Source organism: Tauraco erythrolophus, chromosome Z (genome assembly GCF_009769465.1).
Source record: "Tauraco erythrolophus isolate bTauEry1 chromosome Z, bTauEry1.pri, whole genome shotgun sequence".
Taxonomy (NCBI): Eukaryota; Metazoa; Chordata; class Aves; order Musophagiformes; family Musophagidae; genus Tauraco; species Tauraco erythrolophus.
This window is the reverse complement of record NC_141496.1, coordinates 92,788,921-92,804,617: the sequence shown is the minus strand read 5'-3', so window position 1 is coordinate 92,804,617 and position 15,697 is coordinate 92,788,921. Positions and strand designations below refer to the sequence as shown.

The 15,697-nt window shown below is 44.6% G+C and overlaps 1 protein-coding gene across 1 annotated transcript; it reads left to right on the top strand.

Moving 5' to 3' along the window:
• The first annotated feature begins 767 nt into the window (after window positions 1-767).
• AK3 (adenylate kinase 3) lies at window positions 768-15,420 on the top strand. Its single transcript, XM_086629357.1, has 5 exons — window positions 768-915; window positions 5,294-5,413; window positions 8,363-8,535; window positions 12,122-12,240; window positions 15,131-15,420. Exons 1-5 carry the CDS (start codon window positions 768-770, stop codon window positions 15,252-15,254), a joined length of 684 nt encoding a protein of 227 aa, XP_086485483.1. The 3' UTR covers window positions 15,255-15,420.
• The last annotated feature ends 277 nt before the right edge of the window (window positions 15,421-15,697 follow it).

The window sequence follows — 15,697 nt, the reverse complement described above, 5'->3', positions numbered from 1 at the left end:
TGGGAAGGCACCGCTGGTCGTCATCTGGAAGAGCGCTGCTCCAGACAAGGCCAACCTGCAGCAGTTCACGCCCGGGTACCTTAAATAAAGCTCAGGAACAGCTTTCTAAAACTGCAGCTGCTGCTACCCCGTGCAGCTGGGGCTCGTGCGTCAGAAGCCCGCAGGAGCGGGGCTGCCGCGGGGCGGGACGGACGGGGCCGGAGGCAGCGCCCTCCGCCGCCAGCCGCAGCCCCGCGCAGCGGCAGCAGCAGGACGTGCCCGCCGCCCGGCAGCCAGCGGGTGACAGCGGGTGACAAGCCACGTCCCCGGCGCGCCTGGGAAGTGCTCGGCGACCGTTCAGAAGGGACAGCGGGAACAGGGACTGAGGGTCCGGGGGCAGCCGAATGCGGCTCCAGGGCAGAGGGGCGCGGGGAGGTCGGTCAGGGCCAGTTAGGGCAGTGACGCCCAAATGCTCTCTGACGCTTTACTTTCTAAAATGCGAATTGCCTTACTTACACCTCCCCGCGCCTCCCCCCCCGCCCCGCCGCGGTGCTTTTACGTAAAGGATCTTTCCTTCCTGCCGCTGACTGACAGCTAGAAAAGCTGCCACCGCTTTTCCCTGGGAGGACCGGCCTCGGCTTCGCCCCCCCCATCCTCCTCCCGCCTTCCCGGTGCTACGGCGGGTGGCCGAGGCGGCGCTCCCCGGGCAGGCGGCCCTCCCTCCGAGCCGCGCTCCGCCCGGCGCTCCGCGGCGCGCAGCCCCGGCCCGCAGCAGCCGCAGCAGCAGCATGGTGGTGCCGCCGCTGCTGCGCGCCGTCATCATGGGGCCGCCGGGCTCCGGGAAAGGCACCATCTCCTCTCGGATTATCAAACACTTCGGGATGAAGCACCTCTCCAGCGGCGACCTGCTGAGGGACAACATGCAGAAGAAGACAGGTGGGAACGGGGACGGGCCATAGCTTTCGGGGGGGCGGGGGGGGGGGGGTGTCGGGGACGATCCCTCCCCCGCCGCCTTCTCCGCGTCGGGAACCGGCCCCACGCAGCTCCTGCCTGACACGGCCCCGCTCTGCTGTGGCGGGGGTGGCGGGGAACGGTCCTGCGCTCGACCCGCTCCTTCCCCTTCTCTCACCCACCGTCCGGGAAGCCCCTGGGGGCTTCTTGAAGGGGGTTTGGTCCTCCTCAGTCTCACCTCTGTGTGCCCTGCCCCCCCACCCCGAAGGTTCGGCGTCTTCACGCAGCTCTTCCTGCAGGCCAGAGGCCACCGAAGTGGGCCTCAAGGCTTCAGCCGAGGATCCTCTGCAAGCTGTCACTTGGCGTCCTCTTTGTGAGCGTGAACGGGGCATTTCTGGGGTTTATCCCGTTTTTCTTGTTTTGTAACGCGCAATTGTTCCCTCATCTCGGTGTCTTGAGTGCCCAGCATTTTTTGTAGGTGTTTCTGATAGTCTTCCAGCTGAAACATCTTGAAAGGGAAAAATATTCATGTTTTTAACAGACGGGGTGAGAGGAGGACTTCTGGGCAATCAGACTTTTTCAGATCTTTGTTAGATGGCTAGAAGTATAGGTACCTAGAATTTCCAGCCATTCCAAAATTAGAAGGCCTTGTCCTGGACTGGCAGGCATAGCTGTAGTGATGCTTTCCAAAAACAGTGAGTGAAATTTTCAAGCTGCTCACCTTGTGCTTTTAAAATTGTTATTATCTTACAAAAAGTTTATATCGTGCTTAGGTTTCAGCATGGCCTGTGTTTGCATACAGAGTTGCTTGTGGCAGGTGATGATGTGAATTATACTTGTTATGTAGTCCTCACTTGACCTCTGGCTCTCTGTTGAGATGGATCTTTGCAACCATGAAAAGTCCCCTCCTAACTTCTGCATCTGCTTTGCTTCACGATGGGGTTGAAAACCCTGTAGGAACCATGTCAGGTGGAATGTGATGAAGTGAGAGTATTGTTATTTCCAGCTCTTTGAAGTGGCAGAGGACTACATTCACTTGTAAGTATCACTGCAGTGTCATGGTTAGGTAACTGGCATTCCTGGTTTTGGAAGCTTATAAGTGTGTTTGAAGGTGAAAAATTATCTGTATTATGAAATCAATTGTCATGTGTTGTGATTTTCACATCTCTTTTTGCATAGAGTATTTGCTCTCTAAGAACAATGACTTCAGCTTAGTTCACTGACTTTATTACAGTTGATATCTGCAAGTTAAATATTTGCCAGGAGCACCACCTGTGCAGGCATATCTGATCATATTCATGCTTTTTCTGTCTATTTGGTTGCACAAGCGTAAGATTTTATTTATAGAGGGTCACAAAACCAAAATCATTGCTGTTAGGAGCTTTCGATGTAAGTTAACACCTAGTGAGAAAGGAAGGCATTCCAGAAGATGAAGAAAATACGTTATTTACTAAAATCTTTAGGTTTTGTGCTCTTTCCATACATGTTGGAAGTGGGATCAAAGAGCAACAGAATCAAGCTGAAAGGTGTGTGAGAAGAGGAAATTGCAAGTGGAAATACCCTATTGCTTGACTTGAGGAGGGAGTCATGAAGTAGTGTAAGGAAAAGTGATTTGGCAAAGTGGGCTGGACAGATGAAAGAATGTGAAGAAGAACCAAGATATAAAGTAAAAGTGTAGCAGACACATTAAAACCCTGGATGCAAGGAGAGAAGCCAGTGGAGGGTAGAAGAGATGGTGAAGTTTGGTTCAAATTAACTAGTGTAGAACTTCTAGGAATCTACTACAGAGTTTTTCATTCACTAATTAGCCCAGTTGAAGCTCTGTCTTAATTTTATTGAAAGTGAGTCACTGGTTGCAGAAATGGTCTCCAAGGGATTGAGATGAATACTGAGACAGCAAGAGTAGTACACTGAAGGAGTGAGAGGGACTGAGAGACAACTCAGAGAACTTTGACAAGTTTGGTCAAGGCAAAGAGTTTATGAATTTTTATTTTAACAGAAGAGTCTTGCAATTCCCAGTTCTTTCAGAACTGTGTTAAGTTGGGCAGTAAAAACACTTGGAAAATTAAATATAATGAACAAGAGTTATACGGTGCCATTATTGGCATTTGCTGTCTTGTGAAAATGGACTTCGTCGAAAAATGCAGTTGAACATGTGAGCGTCCTTAGCAATTTGCAGTGATTGCCATGTTCTGCTGCTCTGGAGAGTCTTTGACCACCTTTCTAGTGTGAAGTGACCTGTTGTCTGAATATGGCTAGAGCTTGTTGGCCTTGGTTAGGACATGCCAATCTTTTGCAAAACCTTGAAACATGGATACCTGTTATCACCTAGACAGGAAAGAAAGCTGTGTTGCCTTTAATTTCAAAGATTTCAATGCCTGTAGTGGTTTCAGACCAAAGCTGAAAAAACAGAACGAAGTAAAACCAAAACCTCATGAAAACTCACCCCCAACAACAGGGGAAAAAAAAGAAGCTGTGGTCTAGTATACAAACTTTTTGTCCTAATGTAGCTATTTGTGTACAGTTGTGCGTATTTTTTTCTTCTGTAACAGTGATTTTCTAAACAACCTGAGGATTGTAAAGAGAGGCAGCGTATTTCCAGCTCTAATAATACGACCTTACAGACTGCTATGCTCCAAACCACTTTGGGCCCAAAAGCTCATCTGTCTTTCCAAAGTACGTTAGTACCGTTCTCTGTCAACCTTGCCTTGCGCATATTCTTAGACCGTTGTAGCTACAGCAGTGCTGCAGCGTAAATCAGTAACAGATCTCAGCATCAAATGCACGTTCAACTGTCCAGATGTAATTTAATTCCTCTTCACAGCCTACTTTTGCAGGGTACATAGTTCGAAGTGCACTAGAATAGTGAAAGAGGTATGACGTGCTGACCTTGAAGAAGGGAGTTAAGGAAAACAGACACTTTGTATCCAGGCAGACTGTCACCTTCTTTCCAGTTTGTGGTGCGCTGGAGGACTCCGGCACTGGAGTCTGAGTCTTCTACACATTGTGAGGATTATTTGAAGCCTGACCAAGGTGCATAGTGCCTATTTCTAACTGGTCTTCAAACTTTTCAGTTCCTTGTCTGAAGAAGGGCCATTGTACTATCACACGTTCCAATACCGCATCAAGCGGTGGGACCAGCGTTCTTCATTGCTTTCTGCTGAAAGTGGTTATATCTTGTGTTGTTATGTCAGTCCATCCCATTTTCTCTTCTGTTTAGTTTACTGTAACTAAATCTGAATTGGCTGCAACCAAAGGCTTCTGCAGATCCAAAGTAAAACCAAGTTAACTGCTATTCTAGGTGACTTGCATAATTGAGTGTTTATAAACAAAGGCCGCAGAGACTCTGTGCCTAGGACACAAGCCAGGCAAATGAATTTACTCCTGGCTATACCCATGATTTGGGTGAACTACCGCATGCTGCTGCCTGTCATGTAGGAGCATGATGTGATATCCAGAACAGTGATACATGGATGGCATTTTAGCGAGCCTGTGGGCTAAATGACTGGTATTAAAGGTTAGTCAGTTCCATGGGAAAATACAAGTGTCTATGCGCTCCCATAAATAGTTTACAACGTCTATAAACATCCTGTTGTAACTCTAGTAATCATAAAAATACATACCTGACAAGCGTGTCCCACTGCATACCCACTGCTCTTTCAAATACCAAAGGCGTTTCTTTCCATAGTGAAGCCATAAGGTCATAACGTCATAACTAGCCACAGCTTCTCTGGGCAGTCTGTTCCAGTGCCTCACCACGCTCAGTGTTAAGAGTTTCTTGCTTAGATCTCATCTAAATCTGCCCTCTTTCAGTTTAAATCCATTGCCCCTTGTCCTATCACTACATGCCCTTGTAAAAAGTCCCTCTCCAGCTTTCCTGTTGGCCCCCTTTCAGTACTGGAAGGCTGCTAGGAGGTCTCCCCAGAGCCTTCTCTTCTCCCAGCTGAACAAGCCCAATGCTCTCAGCCTGTCTTCATAGGACAACTTGTATCCTTGATATTTCATCTTTTCAAGACTCTTTCACCTAATGGCCTGTCCTGATTTTAGTTCATGGAAGCTAACATTTCAAACACTGAGTAGTAAAATTATTTGGAGGGTGTGGGGATAGAGGTGTGCTGAATGCCCTGTTGCCATCTGTGGAACTACAGACTCATCAAATTAATCTGATGCATCTTCTGATCTCATGATCAGATCCTAACTGATGATCTGGTTTTGGATTTCAGCAAGCATGCTGTCTGCCTTGTTTACAGCTTTACTGTTCTGCGCCAACCCTGATCAAAACAAACTTTTTGCAGGCTTTTTGGCTTTTTTTCGCTTGCAGGAGGTCAAAGATAGTGTAATGCAACTTCTCTTACTTTTACAGAAGTTGGAATCCTTGCCAAGACCTACATTGATCAAGGGCAGCTTATTCCAGATGACATCATGACACGACTGATGCTGAATGAGCTAAAAGGTCTAGATCAGTACAACTGGCTATTAGATGGTAAGTTAGCGTATCGGATATCACTATGTATGGAGAGCGAAAATCTGCACTGGTGCTTTGGTCACTTGTGGGTACCTACACTCCAGTAGCCATCCTTGAGTCATAGCAACTGGACAGTACGTGTTGCCAGCTTGTTGTGAAACTTTCAGCAGCTAGTCTGCCCCAGTCCCTTTAGCTGTAAAATACCGTGGGTGCATCCTGCCTTCAGAGTGTTACGGGAGTGTTTCATTTATGTTGGAAAGGGTAATTCAACACTTCAATAAAACTTCAAAACTGGCAATTTTGGTAATTCTTATGCTTTATTTCCCCTTTAAAATGTGCATTGAGAAGCTGCTTTTTTAAAAGCCTTTTCTTGTTGAAGTCCTTGGGGAATGGGACACTTGAAGAATGGGCCTGAGGACTCTTTTAATTAGAAAGGTAGGTATGTGATAAAGCAACGGGTTAAGTATGAAAAGCAAGTACTGCAGCAGTGCAGTGTGTAATAAATGACTAACAAAAACACTGCTTCAGTGCTCTAAAAGGACTCTTTCATTTGGTTTTTCGTTCTGTTCTCTAGAGTGAATTGTTCTGCAATTCTGCAGTGTAAGCTCATTGCTTCAGCGTTCACAGTAGAGAGAAAATGCATTTGCTGCTGTCTTCCTGGACCGAACGGCTCTTGTTAGCCCAGCCCATGGGAGTACAGCTGGATGCACAGCACAAAGATAGCGTCTAGGCTGGATGTGTTTTTGGATTCTAGCCACAACCTGTCTCAGCAGATAAAACTAAAAAGTTTATCATGTGGCTTTTTATTTAGAGGAAGTGAAAAATCCACAGTGTTCTCTGTCCCTTAGTGCTTTATTATAATTGCTTTTAGTACAGTGATCTTTTCTGATGGCTTTAGTCACAATTATGTTCCTCCTTCATGAAGACAAAGGCTTAATTCCCACAGTGAACAGCACAATGAAACCTAATCAATAAAGCAAAGAGCTGCAGCTGTTTTTTTTCTTTAGTTCCAGGCCCCGTGTACACACAGTTCCAGCCTTGTGGATCTGGATGTGTTGCAGTATAGCTGGGCACACTGGCAACTCTTACCAGGAGGATGGTGTGGAGACTGTAAGAGAATAAATCAATTTCTGCTTCATGTTAACGTGCTGCCTTCTTTAAACTTTTGGAGCAGAAGTTTTGTCTGCATCAGCATTTGTAATGAGACTCAGAGAATTACACTAAGGATAGCTCTAGCATAGTCAGCTCTGTAGGAACAATACTGTTCTGTTGAAATATGTTAGCCAGGAAGTCTTTTGTTTGATATCTGCAACTTAGAACAACAGCTGAGGTCAATGAGGTCAAACTAAATAGAGTTACTGAGCTGCTTGTATGCTCACTTAGCCAAATACCCATTTCTACTGCCTTACAATAGGTTGGTGGCTTCTAGAGTCATAGCAGATGTAGCAGTCTGAGTGGTCTGTGCATGGGTATGATCTGCTTAGATTTATGTGCTGTATAATTAGGGCACTTTTCTCTGTGTTCCTGGGTTCTACATAATTCATCAGATCTTGTAGATTATTTTTTCTGTATTGCAAAAACACTGTATGCAGCAAACACTGGTTCAGTTTCAGTGAAATGCTTTTGTAAAGACACTTTAATTTGTTGAGGAAGTTTCTCATTACTAAGTTCCAAAGCAAACTAATTTTCCAGCTGCATAACATAGATGTGTGGTGGCTGACTAGCTTGTCAATAGTAAGAAAGAACAGCAGTGCTGGAGTCCTGGCTCTCCCTGTGCTCTTAACGTTTAGAAGCACTTCCATGAGATAATGCGAATGTCAGAGAAAAAGGATGAGGGCAGTTGATGACTGTGAAGCAAACCAGGTGCGTCAGACTTAATGCACAAGCGAGAGCTTGGTCTGAGTTAATCAATTCTTTCCTTTTGTGATGTGTTAGACAAGACCCAATAGCCTGAAAAACCACAAAATATTTTTTTTCTGTTGTAAGGCTAGTTCTTGGCTGGTTCCTTACTCAGGCAATGGACTCATCAACCAATGTTAGGCAAAGAAGAGTTTCTTAAGTTTGTACCTATCAGTACATGCTTCTGTGCAGAACTTTATTTGTTTATTATAATGAAAATTACAAACTATTGAATACTGTGAAGACTGTGCAAGAGCTTTGTGGGTAGAGGTATTATTCTAGTGAATCTATGGTGCAATGGCGTGCTCTGCAGTAGCTTAGACTGCTAAAGTTCTGTGGTCAATTTTTCATTTAAAATTCTTTGTGGACACCTGGGTTTTCTTATTCTCTGTTTCTCACTCCTCCTTCCTAAGTACCACCAGATTTCTCTAGTAGTAATCTGTGCCTTTGAAGGGACACTACTGGAGCCATAGAGGTCATGGGGCAAAATGCAGTGGATTTTAAGTGAAGAGACAGATTGCTGTGCAGCCTGAGTGTTCTCACAGTCATCATTCCCGAGGATAGTTTGACACACTAGACTTTCCAGAACTCTTTTTAAAGCTACTCTTTTACATAAAATTAATACTGGACTGCCTCTGGTAGGTACATTGGGCTTACTGCAACTGATTAAAATCGATTTGTAATGGTCACCTTCTTAAGCCAGACTTAGACAACTGTGGAAGTAAGAGTTGTCACAAAGGTTTCTAGGTTGTTCCAGACCTCTGAGTGAACTGCCTGTGGCTTTTATTGTTCAAAATGTTTATACAATGCTTTTATTATTATTTTATTTGTTACACTTTTGGGCAGATGATTAACTGAAATGAGGAAATAGAAGCTGGGAGGCGTTTAACAAGTTAAAGTGCCATGTTACACAGAAAACACTTGGAAAATACAATACCTCTTCAACCCTTACAGTATAATGATGCTTTTTTTTTCTGCCTGACAATTATTTCCTCTAATGACTGAATCCAGGTAATTTTCATTATAACTCTGCCTTCAGATTTTTATAGAGCTGTTTCCTTTAAAAAGGTTTCCCCAGAACGGTTGCTCAGGCAGAAGCCCTGGATAAAGAATGTCAAATAGACACTGTGATTGACCTAGATGTACCATTTGAGACCATAAAATGTCGGCTCACAGCACGTTGGATCCACCCTGCTAGTGGCAGAGTCTACAATCTTGAGTTCAGTCCTCCCAAAGTGCAGGTAAGCAATACATGTCAGTGCTGGTGCTAAATGTTACATTGCGTTTGGTAATGGCAGTAAAATATTGTTTGCCTATATTGTTGCAAAACACAACAGCTCAGAAGAATAAGGCTCATTTAATCTCTTAGGAGCTCAGAAGCTTTCTGGTAAAACCCTGCCTCTCAGGGCATGTTAGTGCCCCGGTAGAAGCTAAAGCTGATGGGCAATGTGTTTGTCCCTTGCAGAATGAATCATAGAATCATAGAATGGTTTGAGATGGAAGGGACCTTTAAAGATCATGTAGTTTCAACCCACTGCCATGGGCAGGGACACTTTCCACAAGATCAGGTTCCTCAAAGCCTCATCCAACCCGGCCTTGAACACTTCCAGGGATGGGGCAGCCACAGCTTCTCTGGGCAACCTGTTCCAGTGTCTTACCACCCTCATTGTAAAAAATTCTTCCTTAGACCTGATCTAAAAGTACGTTGAATCTGACTTATGGCTGGAGTGGCTGCAATTCCTTTCTGCTGCTGCTCTTCAGGTGCTCTCAGATTGTCACCAGCAAGCTTGATATTATCCCTCTCCCCCTTCAAGTCTAGTTTAAAGCCCTCTCATTGTGCCCCGCTAGCTCATGAACAAGGACCCTCCTTCCCCTTTGAGAAAGGTGAATCCCATCTGGCACCAGCAAGCCTGGTGCCATGTAGGCCATCCTGTTATCGAAAATCCCAAAATTGTGGCAATGACACCAGCCACAGAGCCACGCATTAATAGAGTGAGCTCATCTGTTTCTTCCAGTGTCACTGCTCACAACTGGAAGGTGGAGGAAATGGTAACCTGTGCTCCAGATTCCCTTACCAACCGCCCCAGGGCCCTGAAGTCTCTTTTGATCGCCCTTGGACTACATGTTGTGGCTTCATCACCACCCACATGGGAGAGCAGTAATGGGTACTAGGCCGAGGGCCACACTAGTCTTGGAAGTTTCCTAGTGATGTCCCTAACCCAGGCCTCAGGGAGGCAACAAATTTCATTAAGAGGAGGGTCTTTCTGGCATATCGATCCCTCTGTTCCCCTCAGAAGGGTGTCACCTACAGCTATAACCTGTTTTCTTCCTCATGGAGGTGGTCGTGATACTGGGGCCAGGCCTTTCTGACCCTGGCAACAGCTCTGGTGTAGATGGACCATCATCCACATCACCCATTAACTGTCTTTCCACCTCCAGAGCCTCACACCTGCTGTACAGAGGCATCTAGGAGGACGAGGTGAACAAGGAGGGGGTTCACCTGTAGCCCTGAGCACAGACTTGCCTCCAATCACTCCTTTCCTTTGAGCTACTGCCTTCTGTCTGATGGGGGGAGGATACAGAATCCCCTTCATCTTGTTTTTTTTTCTGTGGCTCTTCCTGTTTGTGTCTCAGGTTGAGCAGAGCGTGACCCCACCAGGCTGTCTCTTTCTCAGACTCCCTGATGCTCCTGAACCTTTCTCCTTCCTCTCGCAGCTCTGCTGCCACGCGGAGCAGATGGTCTGCCTGGTCACACCATGGTGTTATGTAAACTCTTGTTAAAGCTGTTCACTGATCTGGAAGACTCTAAGTCTTGCACACTGGCGTAGGAGTTGGGCATGTTCTTTGCCTGTTCTGCAAGTTTGCAGCCTGTACAGTCCAAAATGTACAGTTTTCTTCTCCTTCGTCCTTCTTTTTATCTAGGAAGCACACTGTGTTTATGCTTAACTGGGACAGGTATTTTCAAGGTAACAGTTGTCATTATTGCAAAATTAGATGTAGAAACTTGCCAGTCAGGGAAGTTTCTCAACAGATCAAAGAGCTTACGGCTTGAAGCATCCTAGAGCAGAATAATAAACTTGAAGATAACGATTGTACATTGTTACCTCAACATTTTTGAGGAACTCAGATTAGCCTTAGTGCAACTCAGCTTAAGCTATATTTCATCCTTAACTCAAAATAACTTACCTGTTGCCATCACATTTCACCTGGAAGCTCTGTTTAAAGTTACGTCAGAAGCACAGCAGGCCTTGTAGTTTTGGGATTTCAGTGTTGCAGCAAAAGAGACCAGCTGAAATAGCAAGTAAGCACTGGAAGTGAGCAACTAGGAACACTGCCTTTGTATTGTTTAAAATACAGTGGTTTAAGTCATGGTTATTTTTTAGGCAACCTGCAACAGAGAATTATCAGACCTATCAAAGAGTGGGCTTCAGCTGCAACAGCTTTACTATTAGGAACACTCTACTCTGCCTTCCACTAATTAGCACACTTATCACAACATAGTGAAGTGGATTGCAACATTTAAGTGAAACCATGGAATGGAGCTGAACAGCTCAAATACAATTGTCTCTGTTGTCTAATAGACCTGAAAAATGTTTACTTACTTCACAGAACCAAAAGATTATGGCTTTAGAGTTAACGCAAGGCTGAAGGCTCAATATTTGATAGGTACAGTGAAGGCACTAGTATGATTGTCTGCACAGATGCTAAAAGAAACACTTCGAGTGTGTTATATATTCCAGGTGAAATGTGATAGCAACAGGTAAGTTATTTTGAGTTAAGGATGTATTATATAAGCAAGGTAAGTTTGAGCATATAAATCCATCTCTAATATGACACAGATGTTCTGGAACACTTTTCTTCACACCTTCATGAACAGAGAAGCTTACTGAACATTCACGGTTACTGATTTTCTGAAACTGACTGCCACAATGCAGGCAGGAAAGCATTTTTGTGGTCTAATTGGCTTTGTACTTGCCAGATCACTCATGTTTCCACTCCAAATGTCAGATTAAACTTGTATTTAGGGAAAATCAAAATTCTTCAGGATTTAATTAATATGTACGAAGGATAAAGAGGCCCTTATATCTGTGGTGGGTCATACTCCGTCCTTAGACGCACAATTTGATGCACCTAAGAAGGAGCCAACTTTTATGCCACTAGCTAGTCCTTCATAAAATATTCCTGTGGTCAATAATTTCTTCCATCATTGCTGGTTTCAAGGCTTAAAAGCTCTGTAATCACTTAAAACAATTCAGTAAATTGGAGGTGAAATGTGCAGTAGGAATAGGAGCTGTCATAGCTGACACATTAGGTCTCTACCCCTGTTTACCGAATCCCAGAAAAACTTCAGCTGGCTTTTATGCCATTTTTTGTACAGCTGTTGCTAAATGATAACTCTTCCATTTTGCAACTTAAAGGGCCATTAACTCCTTTCCCCATTTCAGTAATGTCAAACAAAGGTCAAATTGGTCTCCTGCTTGTTTCCTGTTATGCAGGAACTTATCACCAACAATATTTTTCCTCATATATGAAGGTTTTGTCTACGTATTTCCCATATTCAACAAATGTTCCAGAGGACAAATTAGTCAAGTTACTATGACCTGATGTTCATTGCCACTACTGAGAAAATATTTTTAACTGATGGACTGTTTTATTGGAAAGTCAACATCTTATATTCCAGATAAGATATGGACAGTAGCCTTTCTCTTTACAAGCAGAAATCTGCATCTTGAGTAACTGGAAACTGATCATCATCAAAATAGAAAATTACACAAAACATACTGAAATGGAAATACACGCCTGTTGTTTGCTTTTAAACATGATTAGGGCATTGATGACATTACTGGAGAGCCACTTGTTCAGCGAGATGATGATAAGCCAGAGACGGTTACCAAGAGGCTGCAGGCTTATGACGCACAAACAAAACCTGTTCTAGAATATTATCGGTAAGTAGTAAAATCTATTCTTCCACATTCTAAAAGCTTCTCCCGTGTTAGCGAGGAACAGATCTCATCAATTACAGAGATGCTGCAACAGTGAACGTGGTACGAGTAGCAGCATATCTTTCATCAGCTCAGCAGGACATCAGCCCTGTAAAATGTTTTCCACTGTTGCATGAACAGCGGAGCCTGCTTAGCAGAATAGCCTTTCACTGCAGCCATATTTAACTTTACAAAGAGCACTATGCATTGTGTTGGATTTTGGTAGCAGAGGAGGGGCTGCAGGGGTGGCTCCTGTGAGAAGGTGCTAGAAGCTTCCTTGGCTCCAAGTGAGACTCACCTCTGGCCAGGGCCGAGCCCATCGGTGCCTCTGTGAATGAAATATTTAAGAAAGCACAAAGAAACCTCCACCACTTGTGACTTGCAGCAGAGAGAGGGAGAAGGCGCAGGCGGCTGTCTGCGCTGGGCTGCCGCTGTCCTCACCTGGTGGTGGTGGGCTGTGGCTTGGAGTGCCCCGAAGCACCCTGCTCCTGGAGCGTCCGTGGTGTGGAACTCATCTTGGCAGAGCTGCCAGTGTTTGTTGGGTCAGTTGGGCCCAGCGCAGCTGCAGCAGAGAGAGGACTGAGATCTGAGAGAAACAACTCTGCAGACACTGACGCCAGTGAAGATGGAGCAGGAGGAGGTGTGCCAGAGCTGAGATTCCCCTGCATCCTATGGGGAGACAGCAGGTGGCCCCCTTGAAGCCCATCAGAGAAATGATGGAGCAGAAATCCACCCGCAACTCATGGAGGAACCCACACTGGACCAGGTGGCTGTGCCCAAAGAAGGCCATGACTCCATGGGAAGTGACCACAGAATCACAGAATGGTTTAGGTTGGAAGTGTCCTTAAAGATCATGTAGTTCCAACACCCCTGCCATGGGCAGGGACACCTTCCATGAGATCAGGTTCCTCAAAGCCTCATCCAACCTGGCCTTGAACACTTCCAGGGATGGGGGCAGCCACAGCTTCTCTGGGCAACCTGTTCCAGTGTCTCACCACCCTCATTGTAAAAAATTCTTCCTTAGACCAGATTGAAATCTCCCCTTTCAGTTTGAATTCATTGCTCCTTGTCCTATCTCTACACGCCCTTGTAAAAAGTCTCTCTCCAGCTTTTTGTAGACCCCCTTTAGGTACCGGAAGACTGCTTCAGGATCTCCTTGGAGCCTTCTCCAGGCTAAGCAACCCCAACTCTCTCAGCCTGTCTTCATAGGAGAGGCATTCCAGCCCTCGGATCATCTTCGTGGCCCTCCTCTGGACTTGCTCCAAAGGGTCCATCTCCTTCTTGTGTTGGAGGCCCCTTAGCTGAACACAGTATTCTAGGTGGGGTCTCAGGAAAGTAGAGCAGAGCAGAGGGGCAGAATCTCCTCCCTAGACCTGCTGGTTACATTTCTTTTGATGCAGCCCAGGATATGGGTGGCTTTCTGGGCTGCGAGTGCACGTTGTCGACTCATGTTGAGTTTCTCATCAAGCAACACCCCCATGTCCTTCTAGTGTGTCAACCACATCACACAGCTTGGTGTTGTCAGCAAACTTGCTGAGGGTGCACTCGATCCCACTGTCCATGTCGCCAACAAAGATATTAAACAGCTCCAGCCCCAGTACCGACCCCGGAGAACCACCCTCCCTGTCCTTGTGTGGAAGCCGAAGCCTTTTGTTACATTTTATTCTCTATCCCACCAAGGCAAGGAGTGAGCAAGGGGCTGCATAGTGTTTTGTTCTCAGCCAAGGGAGCCATAGGTATTCAATACATTATAGTACTGTTCTGAGCAACACGGCACTGGTTAGTGAGGGTAACAGAGACAGTTCCTCTTTTGGGAAGCTTTAACAGTATTTTCTCTTCTGGATGTGTAAGTAGAAGCCCTCCTGACAAGAGCAAGAGGTCAAGAAGCAATACATAAATAGAGAAACTGTTAATGTGGATTTAAAAGTGGCTGTTCTAAGACCAGGACTGTGATAGGCATAGCTAGCAAGACTCTTTGGGATAAGTAGCTTTTTGCGAATACTGCCATTTGCACTGCAGAGTAATTACAAATTATTAGTTCTTTTAAGAGCCAAAATTAAACACAAAGTTTCTCTTCATGTAGAGCTGCAAATATCACATTGTTAATACATGGAAAATAGTAGGTCACCATGCAGAGCTGTCTTCTCTTGCCTAGACAAAGAAATCAGACTCTTTGACAACATGCTGAAGTGACTGTCTTTCTTCTATCTCCACATCTACCACCCCTCATTATGCTTTACCAAAACTTTTGAGCAGAAAACTAGAAGCTCCATCTTTGGGGTAGTTAAGTTTTAAAGAAGGAGTTTTTCTGGATTGACAATGATTTTTCTGATGTTCAGGCATTTTCACTTCAGAAAGCTACAAAAGCACCACAGTAAGACATAGGCCTAAGCTATTATTACTGATAATAACATACTTTACAGATAAAACTAGCTACTAGAACGAATTTAAAATCACTTGATTGTGTCTAGTTGACTTGCTTGTTCTGATGCACCTTCTTTGATCCTTGAGGTGTAACTTTACAATACCTATCGTAGTCACAGTTGTGTGGATGACTGCTGTACAGCATGTGCTATATGATTGCATTACTGCTTCTTGTTTTTACCCTTCATTGTTTGTTATTAGGTACTCTGTGGACATCTGTCAGTTTTATGAACTGATGTGACCAATAACTTACTGTTTGAGGAACAGAGTAATGCATGTCCAGCCTGCATTCCCAATGTTATGGCTGTTCTTGATGTTAAATCACACGTATATTCACACACTCCTTCCAGGGCAATCTTAAAAGAGGCAGAGATCCTGGAACTATTAGACAATTTCAATTCTGTAATGCTTTCCTCTTTTTCTTCCTTAGGGAAAAAGGATTATTGAAATCCTTCTCTGGAACAGAAACCAATAAGATCTGGCCACATATTTATGCTTTCCTCCAAACCAAGTTGCCAGATGTGAGCCAGAAAGATGCTGCCACTCCCAGGTGAAAACAGGTCTAACTTCTGCTTATCTGTCATAGCTCACACTTGATTACATGAGATGCAGCAATCAAGGATTTATCTAAGTAGTATACCAGACTGGTCAGTAATTAAAGTGTAATGTTCTTAACTTACATTATGATAAAACTTTGTTGCCTAAGGTTCTCACTTTAATGCTGTGGTTTTTTATATTAAATATATCTTTTTTTTTTTTTTAACAAAAGCAGCTACTCTTGTGTCTCTTATTCAGAAAATACTTATGTTTGCAAATACTGACTGGTGAAGGAAACACATTTCAGACTACAGCTTAATTACAAAGCACATTGATTGATTTAGTCACTTGCGGATTGTAGTGTGCAGTACTGATAAGGACATGAAAGCATGCTTCTTGAATGTGTGATTAGTTGGGGCCAGCCAGAACCTGTGGGCCGCCATAACCACCATTCTGCAAA